Source organism: Microcebus murinus, chromosome 29, assembly GCF_040939455.1.
Source record: "Microcebus murinus isolate Inina chromosome 29, M.murinus_Inina_mat1.0, whole genome shotgun sequence".
Taxonomy (NCBI): domain Eukaryota; kingdom Metazoa; phylum Chordata; class Mammalia; order Primates; family Cheirogaleidae; genus Microcebus; species Microcebus murinus.
The window spans coordinates 15,600,120-15,625,603 of record NC_134132.1 but is presented as its reverse complement, the minus strand read 5'-3'; the positions used below and the strand labels follow the sequence as shown (position 1 = coordinate 15,625,603).

At 53.1% G+C, this 25,484-nt stretch overlaps 1 protein-coding gene across 1 annotated transcript in view; it reads right to left on the bottom strand.

Annotated features, from left to right (window-relative positions):
* FRAS1 (Fraser extracellular matrix complex subunit 1) overlaps window positions 1-25,484 on the bottom strand; it is a 293,078-nt gene that overhangs the window by 45,461 nt on the left and 222,133 nt on the right. Inside the window, exons 41-53 of the mRNA XM_075998690.1 lie at window positions 23,839-23,974; window positions 22,958-23,148; window positions 20,176-20,329; window positions 19,292-19,555; window positions 18,190-18,378; window positions 15,931-16,050; window positions 14,155-14,334; window positions 9,455-9,579; window positions 8,391-8,531; window positions 6,870-6,983; window positions 5,433-5,583; window positions 2,813-2,972; window positions 1,727-1,895 (exon numbers count right to left, since the gene is read on the bottom strand). Of these exons, the coding sequence (XP_075854805.1) occupies window positions 1,727-1,895; window positions 2,813-2,972; window positions 5,433-5,583; window positions 6,870-6,983; window positions 8,391-8,531; window positions 9,455-9,579; window positions 14,155-14,334; window positions 15,931-16,050; window positions 18,190-18,378; window positions 19,292-19,555; window positions 20,176-20,329; window positions 22,958-23,148; window positions 23,839-23,974 (2,094 nt within the window). The remainder of the gene's footprint in view (window positions 1-1,726; window positions 1,896-2,812; window positions 2,973-5,432; window positions 5,584-6,869; window positions 6,984-8,390; window positions 8,532-9,454; window positions 9,580-14,154; window positions 14,335-15,930; window positions 16,051-18,189; window positions 18,379-19,291; window positions 19,556-20,175; window positions 20,330-22,957; window positions 23,149-23,838; window positions 23,975-25,484) is intronic.

Sequence of the window (25,484 nt, the reverse complement as noted above, 5' to 3'; positions counted from 1 at the left end):
GGGGTGAAACGACCTGGCAGGTGGAGCCCACGTGACAGCCTCAGCCCGAGCTTGGGGACCAGGTGCCCTGCCCCCCACACCTGGCCGGGGTGCCCCTCTCCACACACCTGGCCTGCGTGCCCCCCTCCACACACCTGGCCTGCATGCCCCCCTCCACACACCTGGCCTGCGTGCCCCCCTCCACACACCTGTCCTGCGTGCCCCCCTCCACACACCTGGCCTGCGTGCCCCCCTCCACACACCTGGCCTGCATGCCCCCCTCCACACACCTGGCCTGCATGCCCCCTCCACACACCTGGCTGGAATACCCCCCTCCACACACCTGGCTGGAATACCCCCCTCCACACACCTGGCTGGAATACCCCCCTCCACACACCTGGTCTGCATGCCCCCCTCCACACACCTGGCTGGAATACCCCCCTCCACACACCTGGCTGGAATACCCCCCTCCACACACCTGGCCTGCATGCCCCCCTCCACACACCTGGCTGGAATACCCCCCTCCACACACCTGGCTGGAATACCCCCCTCCACACACCTGGTCTGCATGCCCCCCTCCACACACCTGGCTGGAATACCCCCCTCCACACACCTGGCTGGAATACCCCCCTCCACACACCTGGCCTGCATGCCCCCCTCCACCCACCTGGCCTGCATGCCCCCCTCCACCCACCTGGCCTGCATGCCCCCCTCCACACACCTGGCTGGAATACCCCCCTCCACACACCTGGTCTGCATGCCCCCCTCTACACACCTGGCTGGAATACCCCCCTCCACACACCTGGCTGGAATACCCCCCTCCACACACCTGGCTGGAATACCCCCCTCCACACACCTGGTCTGCATGCCCCCCTCTACACACCTGGCTGGAATACCCCCCTCCACACACCTGGCTGGAATAACCCCCTCCACACACCTGGCTGGAATAACCCCCTCCACACACCTGGCCAGCGTGCCCCCCTCCACATACCTGGCTGGAATACCCCCCTCCACACACCTGGCTGGAATACCCCCCTCCACACACCTGGCCTGCATGCCCCCCTCCACCCACCTGGCCTGCATGCCCCCCTCCACACACCTGGCTGGAATACCCCCCTCCACACACCTGGTCTGCATGCCCCCCTCTACACACCTGGCTGGAATACCCCCCTCCACACACCTGGCTGGAATACCCCCCTCCACACACCTGGCTGGAATACCCCCCTCCACACACCTGGCTGGAATACCCCCCTCCACACACCTGGCTGGAATACCCCCCTCCACACACCTGGCTGGAATAACCCCCTCCACACACCTGGCTGGAATAACCCCCTCCACACACCTGGCCAGCGTGCCCCCCTCCACATACCTGGCTGGAATACCCCCCTCCACACACCTGGCTGGAATACCCCCCTCCACACACCTGGCTGGAATACCCCCCTCCACACACCTGGCTGGAATACCCCCCTCCACACACCTGGTCTGCATGCCCCCCTCCACACACCTGGCTGGAATACCCCCCTCCACACACCTGGCTGGAATACCCCCCTCCACACACCTGGCTGGAATACCCCCCTCCACACACCTGGCTGGAATAACCCCCTCCACACACCTGGCTGGAATACCCCCCTCCACACACCTGGCTGGAATACCCCCCTCCACACACCTGGCTGGAATACCCCCCTCCACACACCTGGCTGGAATACCCCCCTCCACACACCTGGCCGGCTTAACCGATTCTACACACCTGTCCGGCGTGCTCCACGTAGTCCTGCCGGCCCGGCTGGGCGCTGCCCGCGGCGCTGGCGGTGGCGTTGCCGGGCAAGGTGCGGCACTGCACGATGGCGTACTGGCCCAGGTGCCCCGTCCTCTGCACGGTGAGGCTGACAGAGCCGCCCCCCTCGCTCACGCTGTAACTAGAGCAGAGAGAGGCGACACCTGAGCCCCAGGGCTGCGGAGACCCGACTGCGCCTGGCTCCTCTCCTCGGCGACCGGCACCCGCGGCTCAGAGAGGAGGAAGTTCCGCTCGGCCCGGCTCAGCGCCAGGCCGGCGCGGCGGCTCTCGCCTGTCATCCCGGCACTCTGAGAGGCCGAGGCGGGAGGATCGCTCGAGGTCAGGAGTTGGAGACCAGCCTGAGCGAGAGTGAGACCCCCGTCTCTACTAAAAATAGAAAGAAATTAATTGGCCAACTAAAATATATATATATACAAAAAAATCAGCCGGGCGTGGTGGCGCATGCCTGTAGGCCCAGCTACTCGGGAGGAGGCTGAGGCTGGAGGATCGCTTGAGCTCACAAGTTCGACACCAGCCTGAGCAAGAGCGAGACCCTTGTCTCTACTAAAAACAGAAAGAAATTAGCTGGGCAAACTAAAAACATATACATATAAAAAATTATCTGGGCGCGGTGGCTCACGCCTGTAGTCCCAGCTACTCGAGAGGCTGAGGCTGGAGGATCGCTTCAGCTCAGGAGCTCGAAACCAGCCTGAGCAAGAGTGAGACCCCCGTCTCTACTAAAAATAAAAAGAAATCAATTGGCCAACTAAAAATATATAGAAAAAATCAGCCGGGCGTGGTGGCGCATGCCTGCAGTCCCAGCTACTCGGGAGGAGGCTGAGGCAGGAGGATTGCTTGAGCCCAGGAGTTGGAGGTTGCTGTGAGCGAGGCTGACGCCACGGCACTCACTCTAGCCCCGGGCGACAGAGCGAGACTCTGCGTCCAAAAAAAAAAAAAAAAACCCAAAACCCTATTTAGCCTGGTTTAAAAATAAAATAAAATAAAATAAAAACAAAACAACCAGGAGACAGAGGGAATGAGGAAGGGCCTCGAGGGTACCTGGCGTGCTGGAAGCTCAGGAGCGACCACCGGACGTGGAAGGTGTTCCCGCCGACCACGTGGGGCTCGCCGTCCCTCACCAGGAACTGGAAGCTGTCCGCCGTCTCCCGCACTTTGTCCCCGAGCAGCACGTAGCGGACCCGGCCCAAGTTCACGTCCTCTGCGAGAAAGGAGACTGGCCGTGAACCCGCCCTTTGCACTCCCTCGCCTATTTTTTCCCCATGCTCTGCCGGCCCAGGTCTCGCTCGACACCCAAGGGCAAAGGGGTCAACCCGGGACGGGAGACGGCCTCAGAGACCCCGGCCCCCACACGCCTACTTCCTGCCTCTGAAAGGTCACAGAGGAACACTGTTTTCCCGAGAACCAAAAAGCACGGCGGCCTTAAAAATATATGTTCCTGCCAGACTGTAGAATAAGACCCTGCAGCTCTGTGTTAGCTAAAGACATAATTTTTTTTTTTTTGAGGCAGAGTCTCGCTCTGTCGCCCGGGCTAGAGTGAGTGCCGTGGCGTCAGCCTCGCTCACAGCAACCTCAGACTCCTGGGCTCAAGCGATCCTCCTGCCTCAGCCTCCTCCCGAGTAGCTGGGACTACAGGTACGCGCCACCACGCCCGGCTAATTTTTATATATATATATATATTTTTAGTTGGCCAATTAATTTCTTTCTATTTTTAGTAGAGACGGGGGTCTCGCTCTTGCTCAGGCTGTCCTCGAACTCCTGACCTCGAGTGATCCTCCCGCCTCGGCCTCCCAGAGTGCTGGGATGACAGGCGTGAGCCACCGCGCCTGGTCTATGCTTCTAATAGGTTACAGACAAAACCTATTTTGCCGAGAACAAAAAGCATAGCAGCCTTAAAAATAAATGTTTCTGCCCGACTTTAGAATAAAATCCTGCAGCTGTGTTAACTAAAGACCTGTCTGGGTTTTTTTTGAGACAGAGTCTCACTCTGTTGCCTGGGCTAGAGTGAGTGCCGTGGCATCAGCCTCGCTCACAGCAAACTCAGACTCCCAAGCTCCAGCGATCCTCCTGCCTCAGCCTCCCGAGGAGCTGGGACTACAGGCATGCGCCACCATGCCCGGCTAATATTTTCTATATATATATTTTTAGTTGCCCAGTTAATTTCTTTCTATTTTTAGTAGAGACGGGGTCTCGCTCTTGCTCAGGCTGGTCTCGAACTCCTGACCTCGAGCGATCCTCCCGCCTCGGCCTCCCAGAGTGCTGGGATGACAGCCGTGAGCCACCGCGCCTGGCCTATGCTTCTAATAGATTACAGACAAAACCTGTCGTCCCAAAAACAAATAGCACAGTAGTCTTAAAAATAAATGTTTCTGCCCGACTTTAAAATAAAGCCCCGCAGCTCTGTGTTAACCGAAGCTCTGTCTTTATGAACAGGAAGTGCCCGGACGCCGGTATAAAAGGAGAATCCCAGGGTCTGGACAAAAAGCGCTGGGGCAAACAAAAAATTTGTGGAATGCAAAGGGGCAACTCTGAGAGGTGACAGAGAAGAGTCTTTGACCCCATTCTCTGTGTGGACGGCGTCACGCTTGGACCCAGCTCTTTCTAAATAAGGGTCTTTGGAAGGTTCGTGCTGACCAGAACCGCTGGGGTTGGATCAAAACAGCCCCACACAAGGCCGGGCACGGTGGCTCACGCCCGTCATCCCAGCACTCTGGGAGGCCGAGGCGGGAGGATCGCTTGAGGTCGGGAGTTCAAAACCAGCCTGAGCAAGAGTGAGACCCCGACTCTACTAAAAATAGAAAGAAATTAATTGGCCAACTAATATATATATATAAAATGAGCCGGGCGTGGTGGCGCATGCCTGTAGTCCCAGCTACTCGGGAGGAGGCTGAGGCAGGAGGATCACTGGAGTCCAGGAGTTGGAGGTTGCTGTGAGCGAGGCTGACGCCATGGCACTCACTCTAGCCTGGGCGACACAGTGAGACTCTGCCTCAAAAAATAAAATAAAATAAAATAAAATATAATATAAAATAAAATAACATAACATAAAATAAAGTATAAAATATAAAATAAAATAACATAACCTAACATAAAATAAAATAACATAAAATAAAAAACAAAAAAATAAAATAAAATAACATAAAATAAAATATAAAAAATAAAATAAAATTTAAAATAAAATATAAAAAATAAAAAATAACATAACAAAATAAAATATAAAAATAAAAAATAAAATAAAATAACATAAAATAAAATATAAAAAATAAAATAAAATAACATAACATAAAATAAAATATAAAAAAATAAAATAAAATAAAATATGAAATAAAATAAAATAACATAACATAAAATAAAAAACAAAAAATAGAATAAAATAAAATGACAAAATTAAATAAAATATAAAAAAATAAAATAACATAACATAAAAAACACAAAAAATAGAATAAAATAAAATATAAAAAAATAAAATAACAAAATAAAATATAAAAAAATAAAATAACAAAATAAAATATAAAAAAATAAAATAAAATAACATAACATAAAAAAACACAAAAAATAGAATAAAATAAAATATAAAAAAATAAAATAAAATATAAAAAAATAAAATAAAATAACATAACACAACAGAGGAGACGTCTCACGCGGCCCAGCCCGTCCCCACCCTGGGAGAAGGCGGCGGCCGCCCTGCCGGGCTGCAGGCTGGTCTCCACGCGGCCGTGCCGGGGGCCGGCGGTGATCTGGTAGACGAGCTGGGGGTCGGGGGTGTCCGGGTCCGTGGTGAGCAGCTCCCTCCTCGTGATGAGGTTGGTGGCCTGGAAGAGAACCCACCACGCTCAGTTCCTGGGCTGGGGACACACGGCCCGGCCCACCCAGATCCGATCTGGCACAGCCACGGTCTCCTGAGAGGCCAGGAGGCCCGAAACCCGTCCCGGCCTCCGCCCTCAGGTGGAATCCTCAGTTTACCCCGAAAGAAAGGGCTCCCGGGCAAGCTCAGTGTCTGCAGGGACGTGAGACGATATGAAAAGAGTGTTAGGCCGGGCGAGGTGGCTCACGCCTGTCATTCCAGCACTCTGGGAGGCCGAGGCGGGAGGATCGCTCGAGGTCAGGAGTTGGAGACCAGCCTGAGCAAGAGCGAGACCCCGTCTCTACTATAAAAAGAAATTAGCTGGACAACTAATATATATATAGAAAAAATCAGCTGGGCATGGTGGCGCATGCCTGTAGTCCCAGCTACTCGGGAGGCTGAGGCAGGAGGATCGCTTGAGCCCAGGAGTCTGAGGTTGCTGTGAGCGAGGCTGACGCCACGGCACTCACTCCAGCCTGGATAACAGAGTGAGTCTCTGTCTCAAAAAAATAAATAAATAAAAAGAGTGTTGATCCATTAACACCCATTTGCACTCGCATGTCGGGCGTGACTCCACAGGGTCAGCAAAAATTACAGAGATTAAAATGACTCTTTGAATGCATCAATAATTTGAAGTATTAAAGAATCCAGGCCTGGCGCGGTGGCTCACGCCCGTCATCCCAGCACTCTGGGAGGCCGAGGCGGGAGGATCACTCAAGGTCAGGAGTTCCAGACCAGCCTGAGCAAGAGCCAGACCCCGTCTCTACTATAAATAGAAAGAAATTAATTGACCAACTAAAAATATATAGAAAAAATTAGCCGGGCGTGGTGGCCGAATGCCTGTAGTCCCAGCTACTCGGGAGGCCGAGGCAGGAGGATTGTTGGAGCTCAGGAATTCAAGACCAGCCTGAGCAAGAGCAAGACCCTGTCTCTACCAAAAAAATTGAAAGAAATTAGCTAGACAACTAAAATAAAAATTAAAAAAATGTATATATCTAGAAAAAAACGAGCCGGGCGTGGTGGCGCATGCCTGCAGTCCCAGCTACTCGGGGGGGGGGGGGGAGGCTGAGGCAGGAGGATCGCTTGAACCCAGGAGTTGGAGGTTGCTGTGAGCGAGGCTGACGCCACGGCACTCACTCTAGCCCGGGCGACAGAGCGAGACTCTGTCTCAAAAAAGGAAAACGAAGTCACTGTCATGAGCGAGGCCGCAGCCCTATCCGGGCAGCCTGAGGAAGACAGAGGGGACGGGCTCACCTGGCCGTCCACGTACTGCAGCCACTGCAGCCCCAGGTTGGTGACGACCCTGGGCGTGACCTCGTCCTCCGGGAAGACCTCCATCCCGAACTGCCGGGGGCCCGCCGTCGAGGTCTGCGGGGAGAGGGAGGCCGGAGAAGAGAACGCGTCATTTGTGGGCACGGAACCAGGTTGCCTGGTCCGGGACACCCAGGCCGGGACCCCCGAAATCCAGCGATGCCGAGACACCCACAACGGGCGACTGAGCCAGTGCCCAGCCCGGTCAGCACCCAGCAGGGAGGACGCCGATCCGGGACACGAGGACAATCAGGAGGCAGGTGGCGCTCTCCCTGGAATTTCACCTGCTACGGACGCCTGTCATTCAGCACGGCCCCGAGACGGACCAACGCACAGAGCATTTCCCTTTAACTAACCCTCGTGAAGCTTTTCACGAGAGGGTGACAGAAATCAACATGGAAATGCCAACGTCGGAATCCTCCGTTACGGCCGGGCGAGGCGGCTCACGCCTGTCATCCCGGCACTCTGGGAGGCCGAGGCAGGAGGATTGCTCCAGGTCAGGAGTTCGAGGCCAGCCTGAGCAAGAGCGAGACCCCGTCTCTACTAAAACTAAAAATAAATTAATTGGCCAACCGAAAATATATAGAAAAAATTAGCCGGGCGTGGTGGCGCATGCCTGTAGTCCCAGCTACTCGGGAGGAGGCTGAGGCAGGAGGATCGCTTGAGCCCAGGAGATTGAGGTTGCTGTGAGCGAGGCTGACACCATGCTACTTGCTCTACCCTGGACAACAGAGACTCTGTGTCTCAAAAAAAAAAAAAAAAAAGTAAAAGAAAGATCCATTATACTACAAATCTATAGTAAAAAGGGGGTGGGGAAAGAAAAGAAATAAAATAAGAAAAAAAAAAAAAGAAAAAGAAAAAAGAAACATCCAACTGGGATTACGCCAGATCTGGAAGAGGTTTTCATGGGAGAGATTTTGACTTTTTCCCATTCCTCGTCCTGTTTTCTCGGTTGTTTGTTTTAGGAAGAGCTGTTCGTGTGAGGGACAGGGGCAGAGAAAAATCAATAATACAGCATTGTGGGCCGGGCGCGGTGGTTCACACCTGTCATCCCAGCACTCTGGGAGGCCGAGGCGGGAGGATCGCTCAAGCTCAGGAGTTCGCGACCAGCCTGAGCAAGAGCGAGACCCCGTCGCTACTAAAACTAGAAAGAAATTAATTGGACAACTAAAAATATATAAAAAAAAAAAGTTATCCAGGCATGGTGGCGCGTGCCTGTAGTCCCAGCTACTCGGGAGGCTGAGGCAGGAGGATCGCTTGAGCCCAGGAGTTGGAGGTTGCTGTGAGCGAGGCTGACGCCACGGCACTCACTCTAGCCCGGGCAACAGAGTGAGACTCTGTCCAAAAAAAAATATATAACAAAAACCCAAACAAACAAATAAAAAAATACAGCTGCCACCATTGTCACTGCCTCCCACGTAGCCACAGAACCGGGGGGCGAGTGGGGGCAGAGGGGGCTCCTACCTCGGTCTCCCCGTCCACCGCCGTGAGCTCGGACTCGGAGAGGGTCTTCCTCGAGCCCCCCTGCACCCGGGTGCCCCAGTCCTGGACGACGGGCAGTGTGTCCTCCACCGGCCGAATGGTGATGCTGAACGTGTCTGCAACCTAGGAGGGCGGAAGACAGCAGCTGGGACCCCGTTTCCCTGACAATAAGCCCTACCTATGAAACAAGCAGCCCTGGTGGTGGGTGTGGCTATGAAAATCAGCCCTGGTGATGGGCGTGGCTATGAAAATCAGCCCTAGTGATGGGCGTGGCTATGAAAATCAGCCCTGGTGATGGGCGTGGCTATGAAAAATCAGCCCTGGTGATGGGCGTGGCTATGAAAAAAATCAGCCCTGGTGGTGGGCGTGGCTATGGAAATCAACCCTGGTGATGGGCGTGGCTATGAAAATCAGCCTGGTGGTGGGCATGGCTATGAAAATCAGTCCTAGTGCTGGGCGTGGCTATGAAAATCAGCCCTAGTGATGGGCGTGGCTATGAAAATCAGCCCTAGTGGTGGGCGTGGCTATGAAAATCAGCCCTAGTGGTGGGCGTGGCTATGAAAATCAGCCCTAGTGACGGGCGTGGCTATGAAAATCAGCCCTAGTGACGGGCATGGCTATGAAAACCAGCCCTAGTGATGGGCGTGGTTGCACAACCCATGCGTGGGGCAGGAGGATCACTTGAGCCCAGGAGTTGGAGGTTGCCCAGGCACTCACTCTAGCCTGGCTAACAGAGTGAGACTCTGTCTCCAAAAATAAAAATAAAAATAAAAAGTCTGAGGCCCCCTGTGCCAGGGTGTCTTCTACAGGAAAGATAAAGGCAAGGCCCTGTCTCATTTTCGGGGTAAGTTGGTAGCTGTGACATTTCCCCCTTCTGCACCAACCCTGGGCCCAGCAGCAAGTGCTCTTGGGGCAGGAGGCCGGCTGCGAGGACCCGGCTGGGAACAGAGGGAAACGCGGCTCTCCTGTCCTCCCCCCTACTCCGTTCAGACAAGACCGCCAGGCGCCCACGGCCACCCGAGGCCGGACCCCACGCCCTGCCCTACCTGGTGGACCCCGTCCGACAGCGTGAAGCCAAAGGCATCTGTGGGCGACCCCGTCCCGCCGGAGTGCACGTACTGCACGGTCCCCGAGGCCAGGTCGGCCTGGGTGAAGGACTCGATCCGGACGCCTGGCGACAGGGGGAGAGACAGCGACAGACGGGACGTGAAAACGCCGGACACCCACCCACGCCACACTCTCCGCGCACGGGGTCTTCCGTGGTTTTCCTTTTTCTTACGGGACAAGAGTCTCGCTCTGATCGCCCGGGCTGGAGTGAGTGCCGTGGCGTCAGCCTCGCTCACAGCAACCTCAGACTCCTGGGCTCCAGCAATCCTCCTGCCTCAGCCTCCCGAGTAGCTGGGACTACAGGCATGCGCCACCACGCCCGGCTATTTTTTTCTCTATATATTTTTAGCAGGCCGATTCATTTCTATGTTTTTTTTTTTTAGTAGAGACAGGGTCTCGCTCTTGCTCTGGCTGGTTTCAAACTCCGGACCTCAAGCGATCCTCCCGCCTCGGCCTCCCAGAGTGCTGGGATGACAGGTGTGAGCCACTGCGCAACCCGGCCAGCCCTAATTTTTAATATTGTGTGATGATCTAGCTTTCAGACGCTGGAGTTACAGGATTTCATTACAAAGAGCCTTGTTTCTGTGATGGAGAAACAAGGGATGTGTATTTCTGTGATGTGGGCCATTCTGACCTCCATGATTTCACTGGATATTCTTTTTTTTGAGACATACTCTGGCTTTGTTGCCCAGGCTAGAGTGAGTGCCGTGGCGTCAGCCTCGCTCACAGCAACCTCAAAATCCCGGGCTCCAGCGATCCTCCTGCCTCAGCCTCCCGAGTAGCTGGGACTACAGGCATGCGCCACCACGCCCAGCTAATTTTTTCTATATATATTAGTTGGCCAATTAATTTCTTTCTATTTATAGTAGAGACGGGGTCTTGCTCTTGCTCAGGCTGGTCTCGAACTCCTGACCTTGAGCGATCCTCCCGCCTCGGCCTCCCAGAGTGCTGGGATGACAGGCGTGAGCCACTGCTCCCCCCGGCCTCCACTGGATATTCTTTTAGGTCCCTGTCACCTCTCTGGTCCATACACAATTCTAGCTTCCCATGGAGCACTTCAGCCAGCCAGGTGGTAACTGCACTCAGGGCATGACTTTGGGGCTTGAGCAACCGTTCCATGTCAAATCAGAAATGACCAAGAAAAACAGTACCCATTAGTGACATGTTGTAGACAAAAACCACGTCAATTTTTCCCGAGAGACTTTTTAAATTAAAAAAATCCTAAAGCAATCTTAAGTTACGATAGGATCTCAAATGCACAATGTCTCTGTTTTTTCTTTTCTTTTCTTTTCTTTTCTTTTCTTTTCTTTTCTTTTCTTTTCTTTTCTTTTGAGACAGAGTCTGACTCCTTTGCCTGGGCTAGAGTGAGTGCCATGGCGTCAGCCTCGCTCACAGCAACCTCAAATTCCTTGGCTCCAGCGATCCTCCTGCCTCAGCCTCCCAAGTAGCTGGGACTACAGGCATGCGCCACCACGCCCGGGTAATTTTTTTTTCTCTCTCTCTATATATATATTTTTAGTTGTCCAGCTAATTTCTTTCTATTTTTTTTTTTAGCAGAGACGGGGGCTCGCTCTTGCTCTGGCTGGAATGTCTCTGTTTTTAAACACCTAACAACACTTAGCGAAATAACCTAGAACCCCATCTTTGAACCACAGGGGCTCGTACGTACCCTGGTGCCAGTCAAGACGGACACAAAAATCACATTTTTTTAGTCCCTCAGTACAAATTCTTTCTTTCCCATCCTGGGTATGGGCTATTCATTCCATTTAATCTAGTCCTTTAAGTCTGGCCCTGAAATTCATCTTCTCTTGCCTGGGATTTACTATTTGTCATTGTTAATCCTGGCAAAACCAGTTTAGATTTTCTATTAAAAAAAAAAGAGAGAGAGAGAGAGAGAGCGATTCTACTTTGACTCTTATCTATTCAAGTATGACATCAATATCTCTGTTTTATTTTTAAAAAGAGAAAAATCAACCCGTGTGGTTTAGGTTTGCATCTCTCTTTTTCATCTGAGATCTGTCACTCAGATACGACAGCCTCCCGAATGCAGGGGCATTAATTTTTTGATGAGGCATTTTATATTTCCGTGCTTGCTCCACCGGTTTTTGACAGGCGAGAAATGTAGCACCCTGTCTCATGGCTTTGTCTTGTGGCTCTGGGAAGAAATCCACACCATTATTTAAGAATTTAATGACTTCAGACGGGCTTGCACTGAGAAATTTAACTCTCTTCCCCCTGCTGTGAATCCAGCTCACGGGAAAACGCTCGTCCGGATTCTCACAATCACCTGGGTCACCTGATCCAATGGTGCCTTTAGGAGAGACTGAGACTGATTAAGAAAGGTCAAAGATTTTTTTTGTTTTTTTTTTTCTTTAGAAAGTACTGGAGTGAAAGGGGTCAAAGATTTTTGCCTTCCTCTTAGACAGGAAGCTCTGAGATTGAATTTCTCACACGTTTATTACTGAGGTAAAATTGACCATATATAATAAATTGCACAGGCCGGGCGCCCTCCTAGCACTCTGGGAGGCCGAGGCGGGAGGATTGCTCGAGGTCAGGAGTTCGAAACCAGCCTGAGCAAGAGCGAGACCCCCATCTCTACTATAAATAGAAGGAAATTAATTGGCTGACTAATATATAGAGAAAAAATTAGCCGGGCGTGGTGGCGCATGCCTGTAGTCCCAGCTACTCGGGAGGAGGCTGAGGCAGGAGGATCGCTTGAGCCCAGGAGTCGGAGGTTGCTGTGAGCGAGGCTGACGCCACAGCACTCACTCTAGCCCGGGCAACAGAGTGAGACTCTGTCTCAAAACAAATAAAAAATAAAAATAAAAAATAAATTGCACATAATTAAAGTGTGCAGTTTCATAACTTTTGGCATGCCCACAAAACCATCACCTCATTCAAAATACTGAACCCCGGCCGGGCGAGGTGGCTCACGCCTGACATCCTAGCACTCTTGGAGGCCGAGGTGGATGGATCACTCAAGGTCAGGAGTTCGAGACCAGCTTGAGCAAGAGCGAGACCTTGTCTCTACCAAAAACAGAAAGAACTTAATTGGCTAACTAAAAAAATATATAGAAAAAAATGAGCCGGGCATGGTGGCGCATGCCTGTAGTCCCAGCTACTCAGGAGGAGGCTGAGGTAGGAGGATCGCTTGAGCCCAGGAGTCTGAGGTTGCTGTGAGCGAGGCTGACGCCACGGCACTCACTCTAGCCTGGGCAACAGAGTAAGACTCTGTCTCAAAAAATAAAATAAAATAAAATAAAGAAGGACATTCATAGAATATCGTTTTCTACCCTTTAGAAAAAAAGAAAAGAAAGAAAAGAAAAGAAAAGAAAGAAAAGAAAAGAAAAGAAAAGAAAAGAAAAGAGAAAAGAAAAGAAAAGAAGGACAAATATTTTTCTCGTCTCTTCACCGATGCACGCCTGGAGTATGCCCGGCACACAGTAGGCGCTCAAACCGTGTTGGGTGAACGGATTTAGCTCGCCCACGATGATCTATATCCATTTACTGAGCACATGCACCCGAGTGCTGCGTGATAATGTTTCGGTTTCAGTTCAGGAGAGACCGTGCAGGTGAGAGGGGTCCCTTAAGAGTAAGACACCGGATTTTTATTGTGCCTTTTCTATGTTTAGATCTATTTGCATAGACAGGTACTTACCGTTGTGCTACAATTGCCTGCGACATTGAGCTCGGTGACCTGCTGCACAGCTCTGTAGCCCCAGGAGCAATAAAGACTAATCCACCTAGCCCAGGTGTGTGGCAGGCATTTGCGCAGGGACACTCCGTGAAGGTCGCACAAGGACACTGCCTAACAGTGCACTTCTCAGACTGTCTCCCCCGTTGTTAAACGGTGCATGGCTCTGTTTTCAATCCCTATGCACTTAGAAATTTCTTAATTTTTTTTTTTTTTTTTTTTGAGACAGAGTCTCACTCTGTCGCCCGGGCTAGAGTGAGTGCCGTGGTGTCAGCCTCGCTCACAGCAACCTCAGACTCCTGGGCTCAAGTGATCCTCCTGACTCAGCCTCCACCCGAGTAGCTGGGACTACAGGCATGCGCCACCATGCCCGGCTCATTTTTTTTTTTTTTTTTTTTTTTTTTGAGACAGAGTCTCACTCTGTTGCCCAGACTAGAGTGAGTGCCGTGGTGTCAGCCTCGCTCACAGCAACCTCAATCTCTGGGGCTCAGCGATCCTCCTGCCTCAGCCTCCCAAGTGGCTGGGACTACAGGCATGCGCCACCACGCCCGGCTAATATTTTGTATATGTATTTTTAGTTGGTCAATTAATTTATTTCTATTTTTGGTAGAGACGGGGGGTCTCGCTCAGGCTGGTCTCGAACTCCTGATCTTGAGCAATCCTCCCGCCTCGGCCTCCCAAAGTGCTAGGATTACAGGCGTGAGCCACCACGCCCGGCCCCGGCTCATTTTTTTTTGTATATCTATTTTTAGTTGGCCAATTAATTTCTTTCTATTTATAGTAGAGACGGGGTCTGGCTCTTGCTCAGGCTGGTCTCGAACTCCTGACCTCGAGCAATCCTCCCGCCTCGGCCTCCCAGAGTGCCGGGATGACAGGTGTGAGCCACCACGCCCGGCCGAGACCCCACTTTTGGTTAGATGAAGCAAGAGACAGTAAGAGACTCACCTGGGGATGCTGCGTGCTCCAGGTGGCCCAGCCGGGGCTGCCTGGTGACCCTGTAGGTCAGCTCGGCGGGCTCACTGTCCGGGTCAGCGGCCGACAGCTGCAGAGTGGTGATCTTCTTCACCTCGTTTTCCTCCAAGACCAGCCCTTTGTTGGTGGTGATGGCCGGCGGGAACTTGTCTTCTGAAAATATCAGAGACTGTAATTTAAAATGGGAAATTCTCCGCCTCCTTTCTTTTTTTTTTTTTGAGACAGAGTCTCACTTTGTTGCCCAGGCTAGAGTGAGTGCCGTGGCGTCAGCCTAGCTCACAGCAACCTCAATCTCCGGGGCTCAAGCGATCCTCCTGCCTCAGCCTCCTCCCGAGTAGCTGGGACTACAGGCATGCGCCACCATGCCCGGATAATTTTTTGTATATATATTTTTCGTTGGTCAATTAATTTATTTCTATTTTTGGTAGAGACAGGGGTCTCGCTCAGGCTGGTTTCAAACACCTGACCTTGAGCAATCCGCCCGCCTCGGCCTCCCAAAGTGCTAGGATTGCAGGCGTGAGTCACCACGCCCGGCCTCTCTGAATCCTTTCTTTAGCTACAGGGTCTGCTGCCCGGGGGTTACGGTCAGAGCAGTGGTCCGGCCTGCCTGTCAGAGTGCACAGGGAGGAGCCAGAGCTTCCTGCAATACACAGGGGTCATTTTCCATTTCTACACCGTGTGAGCTAAAATAAAATTTTGAGGCTCACCCCACAACCCCACCCCGGGGGCTGACCGAATGGACCCCTTCCTCGTGGCCAAAGGAAGATCCTAAAACTAAATTGCCTGCCAGGAGGAGGGAGGTCAGACAGGCCTCACCATGCCCCCTGTCCCTTCTTGGGGACATCCTTTGTGACCCATTGACAGGCCTGAGGGTATGTAAGACACACCTGCAGGTCCTCAATTTACCCAACAAATCTGTGTCCCGTGGCTTATCTCTGATAAACAGCCCCTTATGTTGAAACATCCCAAGCCTTTAGACAAAGCTGCATGTCTTTAACCAATGACAGGCCGAAGAATCTTTAAACCCACCTGTTACCTGTAAGCCCCGCCCACTTAGAGACGGCCCACCTTTTGGGGCCAAACCAATGTCTGCCTCCCACGTATTGATTGATGGCTTCACTTGTAACCCCCGCCTCTCCCTGAATTGTATAAAACCAAACCGTGACCCGGCCACGGTGAGTCCACTTGCCCAAGGCCGCTTGGCAGTGGCTCCGGGTCACGGTCCTCCAGTTTGGCTCAGAATAAATCTCTTTAAAATTATTTTACAGAGTTTGGCTTTTTTCCGTTGACGACAACCGGCTGGGTGAAGGAAACAGCCCCAGATTCAAGGCGAGCCCAGTGCAAACCGTATGAAGCGCCAAAGTATTTCTTTTTTTTTCTTTTTTCTTTTTCGAGACAGAGTCTCACTCTGTCGCCTGGGCTAGAGTGAGTGCCGTGGCGTCAGCCTCGCTCACAGCAACCTCCAACTCCTGGGCTCAAGCGATCCTCCTGCCTCAGCCTCCCTCCCGAGTAGCTGGGACTACAGGCATGCGCCACCACGCCCGGCTCATTTTATATATACATATCAGTTGGCCAATTAATTTCTTTCTATTTTTAGTAGAGACGGGGTCTCGCTCTTGCTCAAGCTGGTTTTGAACTCCTGACCTCCAGCGATCCTCCCGCCTCGGCCTCCCAGAGTGCTGGGATTGCAGGCGTGAGCCACCGCGCCCGGCCGGTATTTCTGTATTAGCAAACCTGACGGCCCCTTACCCAAAACACTGATGGCAAACGACTGGTCACTCAGCCTGTTGCCGTTACCATCAACCACATCAAATCCGAAAGCAAAACTCCCGCCAGGTTCTCCTCTTCTGTGACTGTATTCTACCCGCCCTGTGAAAACGGAAAAAAAATAAAAAATAAAAATAAAAAAAATAAATCACGATGTGCTAGCAGTGCTTTCTGCCTTTATTAGGGAAGTGAGAAGTGGGAATTCAAGTGACATTCACACCAATAAACCCAGGAACAGCTTCTTCTCTTCGACGCCACTTTTGACATTTTAATCTAAAGTTTCCATCTCCTCCCTTTCTCCTCTCCCACCACCTACGACCGCATAACCGAAGATCTTCTCCTGATAAAATAACCCCAAGTGGGCCGGGGCGTGGCGGCTCACGCCTGTCATCCTGGCACTCTGGGAGGCCGAGGCCGGAGGATCGCTTGAGGTCGGGAGTTCGAAACCAGCCTGAGCAAGAGCGAGACCCCGTCTCTACTTTAAATAGAAAGAAATTAATTGGCCAACTAATATATATAGAGAAACTATATAACTAATATATGTATACTAATATACTAATACTAATATATATATTATATATATACACTAATATATATATATACTAACTAATGTATATATAGTAAAAATGAGCCGGGCATGGTGGCGCATGCCTGTAGTCCCAGCTACTCAGGAGGAGGCTGAGGCAGGAGGATCGCTTGAGGCCAGGAGATTGAGGCTGCTGTGAGCGAGGCTGACGCCACGGCTCTCACTCTAGCCTGGGCAACAAAGCGAGACTCTGTCTCAAAAAAGAAAAAATAACAAAATAACATAATTTAACAAAAATTAAAAAAAAAAAATAACCCCAAGTGACATTTCTTATGGTTAACACTGAACCCTTTTTTTTTTTTTTCGAGACAGTTTCACTGTGTTGCCCGGGCTAGAGTGAGTGCCGTGGCGTCAGCCTCGCTCACAGCAACCTCAGACTCCTGGGCTCAAGCGATCCTCCTGCCTCAGCCTCCCGAGTAGCTGGGACTACAGGCGTGTGCCGCCACGCCCGGTTGATTTTTTCTATATATATTTTTAGTTGGCCAATTAATTTCTTTCCATTTATAGTAGAGACGGGGTCTCGCTCTTGCTCAGGCTGGTCTCGAACTCCTGACCTCGAGCGATCCTCCCGCCTCGGCCTCCCAGAGAGCTGGGATGACAGGCGTGAGCCACGGCACCCGGCCCCATATTTAACTTTCTTCTTTTCTGCACAGTCACTGGGCAGCACTCGGCATTTACGCCCTTGCGTTACATCAGCATTTCCTGCACAGGGATGAGCCGCACAATTTCTCCCGGGCAGCTCGGAATTTATGCCTTTCCATTCCGCTTAGTTCATTAACTTCTGCTCTCTGGGGAGCGGAAGGGAGAGATGAATTGCTCACTAAGGAAGGCGTCATTTCCCTTAGTCCCCCCACTCCCTTCTGTGGCCTCTCTCTCTCTCTGTCACAGTGTTTAGCATCCCAGCAAGTCGAAATGACTTTTCTCCACCACGACAGCCCCGAATTCCATCGATGGGGTCCAGGGGGGGTCTGTGGGGGTCGAGGGGTCCGTGGGGTTTGGGGTGTCTGTGGGGGTTGGGGGGTCCGTGGGGGTTGGGGGGCTGTGGGGTGCTTGGGGGTCGGGGGGTCCGTGGGGGTCGGGGGTCTGTGGGGGTCGGGGGGGGTCCATGAGACTGGGTGGGGGTCTGTGGGGGTGGGGGGCAGTGAGGGTCAGGGGGCCTGTGGGGTCGGGGGCCCATGGGGATGGGGGGCCCGTGGGGGGCCCGTGGGGGTCCCGTGGGGGTCGGGGGTCCGTGGGGGTCGGGGGGCCTGTGGGGGTCGGGAGGGTGGTCTGTGGAGGTCGGGGGCCCGAGGGGATTGAGGGGGGGTCCGTGGGGGTGGGGGTCCGTGGGGGTCGGGGGCCTGTGGGGGTCGGGGGGCCGTGGGGATCGGGAGGGTGGTCTGTGGAGGTCGGGGGCCCTCGGGGATTGGGGGGGTCCGTGGGGGTGGGGGGCCTGTGGGGGTCGGGGGTACGCGGAGGTCGGGGGTCCGTGGGGGTCGGGGGCCTTCGGGGGTCGGGGGCTGTGGGGATTGGGGGGGCCTGTGGGGGTCGGGGGTCGGTGGGGGTCGGGGGCCCAAGGGGATTGGGGGGGGCCTGTGGGGGTCGGGGGTCCGTGGGGGTCAGGGGGGCGTGGGGGTCGGGGGCCCGCGGGGGTCGGGGCAGCAGAGCCGGCTGACCTTGGCTGATGTCGTTCTGGGTGAAGCTCCGCACGGGGCCGTTAACGGAGATCAGCTGCGGCGCGTCACGTCCGGCCACCTGCAGGCGCCCGGCGCCCGGGTCCTCCTTCACCACAAAGGTCACCTGCCCCTCAGCTGAGTCCCCACCTGTCGCTCTCAGGTGCTGCCCTGTGATGCGGGCTGCAGTCCCTGGGAAGAGAACGGAAGGGAGCAGCTCATTCCCAAACCTTTCTTTTCTTTTTCTTTTTTTTTGAGACAGAGTCTCACTCTGTTGCCCAGGCCAGAGTGAGCGCCGTGGCGTCAGCCTCGCTCACAGCAACCTCCAACTCCTGGGCTCAAGTGATCCTCCTGCCTCAGCCTCCTCCCGAGTAGCTGGGACTACAGGCATGCGCCACCATGCCCGGCTAATTTTTTCTACATATATTAGTTGGCCAATTGATTTCTTTCTATTTTTAGTAGAGACGGGGGTCTCACTCTTGCTCAGGCTGGTCTCGAACTCCTGACCTCGAGCGATCCTCCCGCCTCGGCCTCCCGGAGTGCTGGGATGACAGGCGTCAGCCCCACGCCCGGCCATTTACAATTCTTAGTATCCCTGGAACAAGAGTTCTCTAAAGCCCCAGCCTCCCCAAGCACTGAGCAGCTAGTTCTAGACCCTCCCACGTGACCACCGTGGAAGGGAGTTTCTCACGCCGGACCAGAGAGAAAGACTGAGGACAGGGCCGGCGCGGCGGCTCACGCCTGTCATCCCAGCACTCTGGGAGGCCGAGGCGGGAGGATCGCTCGAGGTCAGGAATTCGAGACCAGCCTGAGCAAGAGCGAGACCCCGTCTCTACTTTAAATAGAAAGAAATTAATTGGCCAACTAAAAATATATAGAAAATATTAGCCAGGCGTGGTGGCGCATGCCTGTAGTCCCAGCTACTCGGGAGGAGGCTGAGGCAGGAGGATCGCTTGAGCCCAGGAGTTGGAGATTGCTGTGAGCGAGGCTGACGCCACGGCGCTCACTCTAGCCCGGGCTACAGAGGGAGATTCTGCCTCAAAAAAAAAACAAAACAGAGTGAGGTCGGGAGGACCCCGGCCCCTGCCCTCCACTCCCGCCTTACCTGCTGAGAGCTGCAGGCCTCTGTTGGCAGCCAGGTAGGGGGTGCGGCTGGTGGGAACTTCTACGCGGATCTCCACCCTCCCGGACTCCACGTGGACCCCGTCGGTGAGCGAGAACCGGAACTCGTCCCCCCCGACGGGGGCCTCACGGGGCGTGTACCCCACCAGCCCGGCCAGCACGTCCCGGTAGGTGAAGGAGGAGCCGAGAGCTAACAGGGTCCCGTCCTCCAGGGGCTGGGAGCCACTCTGCCTCCGGACGAGGTCACCTGAGCAAGGAGGTGAAGAAAGACAAAGACACCACTGGGGAATACATGCGGCGCCAAAACACTGTCCGATTTATTTATTTATTTATTTTTGAGGCAGAGTCTCGCTCTGTTGCCCGGGCTAGAGTGAGTGCCGTGGCGTCAGCCTCGCTCACAGCAACCTCAGACTCCTGGGCTCAAGCGATCCTCCTGCCTCAGCCTCCTCCCGAGTAGCTGGGACTTACAGGCATGCGCCACCACGCCCGGCTAATTTTTTTTTTCTATATATTTTTAGTTGGGCAAATTAATTTCTTTCTATTTTTAGTAGGGACAGGGGTCTCGCTCTTGCTCAGGCTGTTTTGAAACTCCTGACCTCGAGCGATCCTCCCGCCTCGGCCTCCCAGAGTGCTGGGATGACAGGCGAGAGCCACCGCACCCGGCCAGACGTTGGGGCTCTTTAAACCATCGGCATCCACCGGGACTCCCGAGAATATTATAGGCCAGCTGTGCCTCTGATTGTACTTTCGTGCAGAGGAAGGACCGTATTCCAGAAAGGCAAAGAAATAGCCGAAATCTGTGTATTTATCCTGATAACCCATTGGGCGTCCCAACTAAACAGTTTTCCGCGGCGGTGTGCGTCCTACCGTGGTCGGGTGTTTTGGTCAACACGAACACCAGCTCGTGGTCCGGGGTGTCCAGGTCCCGCAGGCTCAGGGAGGAGTTGGTCAGCACGGCTGCCTCGCCCGGCCGCACTCGGAGGGGCCCCAGGGTCATCGTGGGGGGCTCATCGTTCTTCCTCTAACGAAAGCATAAAACATCAGGTCTCACCAATGTACCACGTTCCCCCGAAAACAAGACAGGGTCTTCTATTTATTTCTCCTCCAGAAGACGCCCTAGGGATTATTTTCGGGGATGTGTTATTGTTTTCTTTTTTAAGCACGGTCCAACCATCTGCACTGATTCAAACAGAGTGAAGTCGTCTTCTTCTGGAACATCATCCTCACTCCCCAGACCCCGAATCCCATCCTGAATGTCTTGCGACTCTGTTTCCTTTAGAGCCACCGGCCCCGATCTCTCCTGAGCACTAGAGCTCTCACGGGGTGGATGAGAAGGGCTGCTCGTGTTCTTTCCCGCTCCGCGAGACAGGCATGGGTTGTGCAGATGCGCTGCGCAGCCACGCCCATCACTAGGGCTGATTTTCATAGCCATGCCCACCACTAGGGCTGATTTTCATAGCCACGCCCACCACCAGGGCGGAATTTCATAGCCACGCCCACCACCAGGGCTGAATTTCATAGCCACGCCCACCACCAGGGCTGATTTTCATAGCCACGCCCACCACTAGGGCTGATTTTTATAGCCACGCCCACCACTAGGGCTGATTTTTCATAGCCACACCCACCACTAGGGCTGATTTTCATAGCCACGCCCACCACCAGGGCTGATTTCCATAGCCACGCCCATCACTAGGGCTGATTTCCATAGACACGCCCATCACCAGAGCTGATTTTTGGGGTAGGGCTTCTATTGCACACATGCTCAGACATCCTGCTGGGGCTTGTTTGATGGGGAGGGCATGTTTTCAGGGAAACAGGGTATCAGCTCAAGAAGAAAGAAAACATAGACCATTCAGAGATAATATCTTTGCCGGGGGAACTTTCTCAATCAAAACAGCATCGAATGTGGTCCTCTTTACCTCCCAGTTCGAATGGTGAGTTTGGAAAGAGAGGGAGCCACACAGACAGAAAGGAAGCTGACAGACACCTCTGGTGTCTTCCATAGGTACAATGGTCATATTTGCTTGACCACAAATACGGACGTGTGATTTCACAACTATATTTTGAGGACAAAAGGGCACACACTTATATCTGAACTCAGAACTGCCTTAGAAAACCCTAAGCACATCCAAGTACCTGCAGAAGGACTATATATATATATATTTTTTTTTTAGACAGAGTCTCACTCTGTTGCCAGGACTAGAGTGCCATGCCGTCAGCCTCGCTCACTGCAACCTCAGACTCCTGGGCTCAGAGATCCTCCTGCCTCAGCCTCCCAAGTACCTGGGACTACAAGCATGTGCCACCACGCCCGGCTAATTTTTCCTTAATATTTTTAGTTGTCCAGCTAATTTCTTTCTATTTTTTAGTAGAGACGGGGTCTCGCTCTTGCTCAGGCTGGTCTCAAACTCCTAAACTCCAGCGATTCTCCCACCTCGGCCTCCCAGAGAGCTGGGATGACAGGTGTGAGCCACCGGGTCTGGCCTCTATATATTCTTAGTTGGCCAATTAATTTCTTTCTACTTTTACTAGAGACGGGGTCTCGCTCTTGCTCAGGCTGGTCTCAAACTCCTGACCTCGAGCGATCCTCCCGCCTCGGCCTCCCAGAGTGCTAGGATGACAGGCGTGAGCCACTGCGCCCGGCCGGACACTATATTTGAAAGTGTAGGTCTCTAAAGCTTTCTCCCTGCCATTATGCCAGCCCCCACCCACCAATGACCCTTAGAGTGACGAGGGTTCCATTCCACACTTTTTATTTTCCCCAAGGCAGAGGATGCTCCATTCTGAGAATTATCTTTTATCTCTCTCTGCGTCTCTATCTCAGGTATAGTACAGCAAGCCTGTGTAGTTGCTCAAATGTGAATAAATATGGAACACACTTCTTCAATGTTACAATTAAATGAATAACTGCATTAAAAAGTAAGGAAAGGCCGGGCGCGGTGGCTCACGCCTGTGATATCAGCACTCTGGGAGGCCGAGGCGGGCAGATTGCTGGAGATCAGGAGTTTGAGACCAGCCTGAGCAAGAGCGAGACCCCCGTCTCTACTATAAATAGAAAGAAATTAATTGGCCAACTAAAAATATATAGAAAAAAATGAGCCGGGCGTGGTGGCGCATGCCTGTAGTCCCAGCTACTCGGGAGGAGGCTGAGGCAGGAGGATCGCTTGAGCCCAGGAGTCTGAGGCTGCTGTGAGCGAGGCTGACGCCACGGCACTCACTCTAGCCCGGGCGACAGAGTGAGACTCTGCCTCAAAAAAAAAAAAAAAAAGAGTAAGACAAGGCAAACATGCACATAGAACAAAACACAACGATTTCAGAGAAAAACAAGCATATACATTAGTTTTCACCCAACCACGGGACTTGCAAGCCCTCTCTGTTGGCCTCTCACAGACCGTTTTCCCACAGAACGAATAACGTTCACCCTGAAATGGAAAGCTCAGATCTTCCACTCCAACCTTCCCCCAAAAATGCCGGCCTTCCTTCTACAAGTTCCCCAGAGGGCGCATTTCGGAAACGACCTTTAAAATGGAAGGCCAAAGCCGGGATCTCTTCTGCTTTTGAGTCCCCCGTAAAGAGAGCAACGTGACAGTTTTGGTGCGGTTTTGCGGCCAAGGGTTCGTGCAACCCTCCCAACTCCCGAAGTCTTTACCTCGATGGTGATATTGATGCTGCGAATCTCCGAACGGCCCGTGCCGTGGCTCACGTAAAAACTGAAAACGTCGTGGGTGGGCTCCACGCTTTCGTGCACGCTCTGGTAGTAGTAGATGTAGTTTTCCAGGACATCCCGGACCGGGAACGCCGCCTCGCGGCCACTGGGAGTTTCGGGGCCGAAACGATCGCCTATGTCGAGACCAAGAGAGAATTTGCACCTTTCTTTTCTTTTTTTTTTTTTTTTTTTTTTTTTTTGAGACAGAGTCTCACTCTGTCACCCGGGCTAGAGTGAGTGCCGTGGCGTCAGCCTCGCTCACAGCAACCTCCAACTCCTGGGCTCAAGCGATCCTCCTGCCTCAGCCTCCACCCGAGTAGCTGGGACTACAGGCATGCGCCCCCACGCCCGGCTCATTTTTTCTATATATGTTTTTAGTTGTCCAGCTAATTTCTATTTTTTTTTAGTAGAGACAGGGGTCTCGCTGTTGCTAAGGCTGGTCTGGAACTCCTGATCTTGAGTGATCCTCCGCCTCGGCCTCCCAGAGTGCTGGGATGACAGGCATGAGCCACCCACCGCGCCCGGCTAATTTTTTCTATATGTATTTTTTAGTTGTCCAGCTAATTTCTTTCTAGTTTTTTAGTAGAGACGACGGGGGTCTCGCTCTTGCTCAGGCTGGCCTCGAACTCCTGACCTCGAGCGATCCTCCTGCCTCGGCCTCCCAGAGTGCTGGGATGACAGGCGGGAACCATGCAGCCCGGCCCGATATCTTTTCAATTTCTCTCCAGTTTCCCACCTCTAGGCTTATCGGGACACACGGCCCTCCCGCCGTCTGCACTCCCTTCTTCCCGGGCCCGGACGGCCTCACCTCAGGGACGCCGTACCTGTCCCCGCGTTCTCGATGCAGCCATATCTGGGCAGGGCGCTCAGCGTAATGACCGCGTCTCCCCGGAGGCCGTCCTGGTCCTCCGTAGCAAAGAAATGGTGAAAGGAGAGCGGAGTCCGACCACCCTCGTCCACCTAAAGAGGAAAAAAAAGCACAGGGAGAGGCCTCAGGGGACCCCACACACCCGCGGGGACACAGAACCGACTGCAGAGTGCTGCCCGGGGGCCTCCCGGCACGGACTCCACTCCTGGGAGGAGGCAGAACCTCCGCCGACCGATTGGAAGAGGCTGGGATCTCTCGGTGCCTCAAGAAGCCACGCTCAGACGCGACAACCGCTTTTATATATATTTTTCTTTTTGAGACAGAGTCTCCCTCTGTCGCCCGGGCTAGAGTGAGTGCCGTGGCGTCAGCCTCGCTCACAGCAACCTCAGACTCCTGGGCTCAAGCGATCCTCCTGCCTCAGCCTCCCGAGTAGCTGGGACTACAGGCATTCGCCACCACGCCCGGCTCATTTTTTCTATATATATTTTTAGTTGGCCAATTGATTTCTTTCTATTTATAGTAGAGACGGGGTCTTGCTCTTGCTCAGGCTGGTCTCCAGGTCCTGAGCTCAAAGGATCCTCCCGCCTCGGCCTCCCAGATGCTAGGATGGCAGGCGTGAGCCACGGTGCCTGTCCAAGCCAACTGTCTCACTCTGTCACCCGGGCTAGAGTGAGTGCCGTGGTGTCAGCCTCGCTCACAGCAGCCTCCAACTCCTGAGCTCAAGCGATCCTCCTGCCTCAGCCTCCCGAGTAGTAGCTGGGACTACAGGCATGCGCCACCACACCCAGCTCATTTTTTCTCTATATATTTTTAGTTGGCCAATTAATTTCTTTCTATTTATAGTAGAGACGGGGTCTCACTCTTGCTCAGGCTGGTCTCGAACTCCTGACCTTGAGCGATCCTCCCGCCTCAGCCTCCCAGAGAGCTAGGGTGACAGGCGTGAGCCACCGCGCCCAGCCCCATGCATATCTTGATACCATTGTCTAGATCAGGGGTCCTCAAACTATGGCCCGAGGGCCACAGGCAGCCCAACAAAGACATTTATCCGCCCCGCTGGGTGCTTTTCCCCAGCTGCCTGTCCTGCTTAGCAGCCGACTTGTCTGGGGCCCACAGTGCACACGAGTGGAATGTGCACCGCTCTCTCCAACAGTCTGAGGGACAGTGACCTGGCCCTGTTTAAAAAGTTTGAGGGACCTGGCTCGGTGGCTCACGCCTGTCATCCCAGCAGTCTGGGAGGCCGAGGCAGGAGGATCGCTCGAGGTCAGGAGTTCCAGACCAGCCTGAGCAAGAGCGAGACCCCGTCTCTACTATAAATAGAAAAGAAATTAATTGGACAACTAAAAATATATAGAAAAAATTAGCCGGGCGTGGTGGCGCGTGCCTGTAGTCCCAGCTACTCTGGAGGCTGAGGCAGGAGGATCGCTCGAGGCCAGGAGTTGGAGGTTGCTGTGAGCGAGGCTGACGCCACGGCACTCACTCTAGCCTGGGCAACAGAGTGAGACTCTGTCTCAAAAAAAAAGAAAAAATTGTTCTTTTCCTCCAACTTTCATATATATATATATATATATATATATATATATATATATATATATAATAAAACAA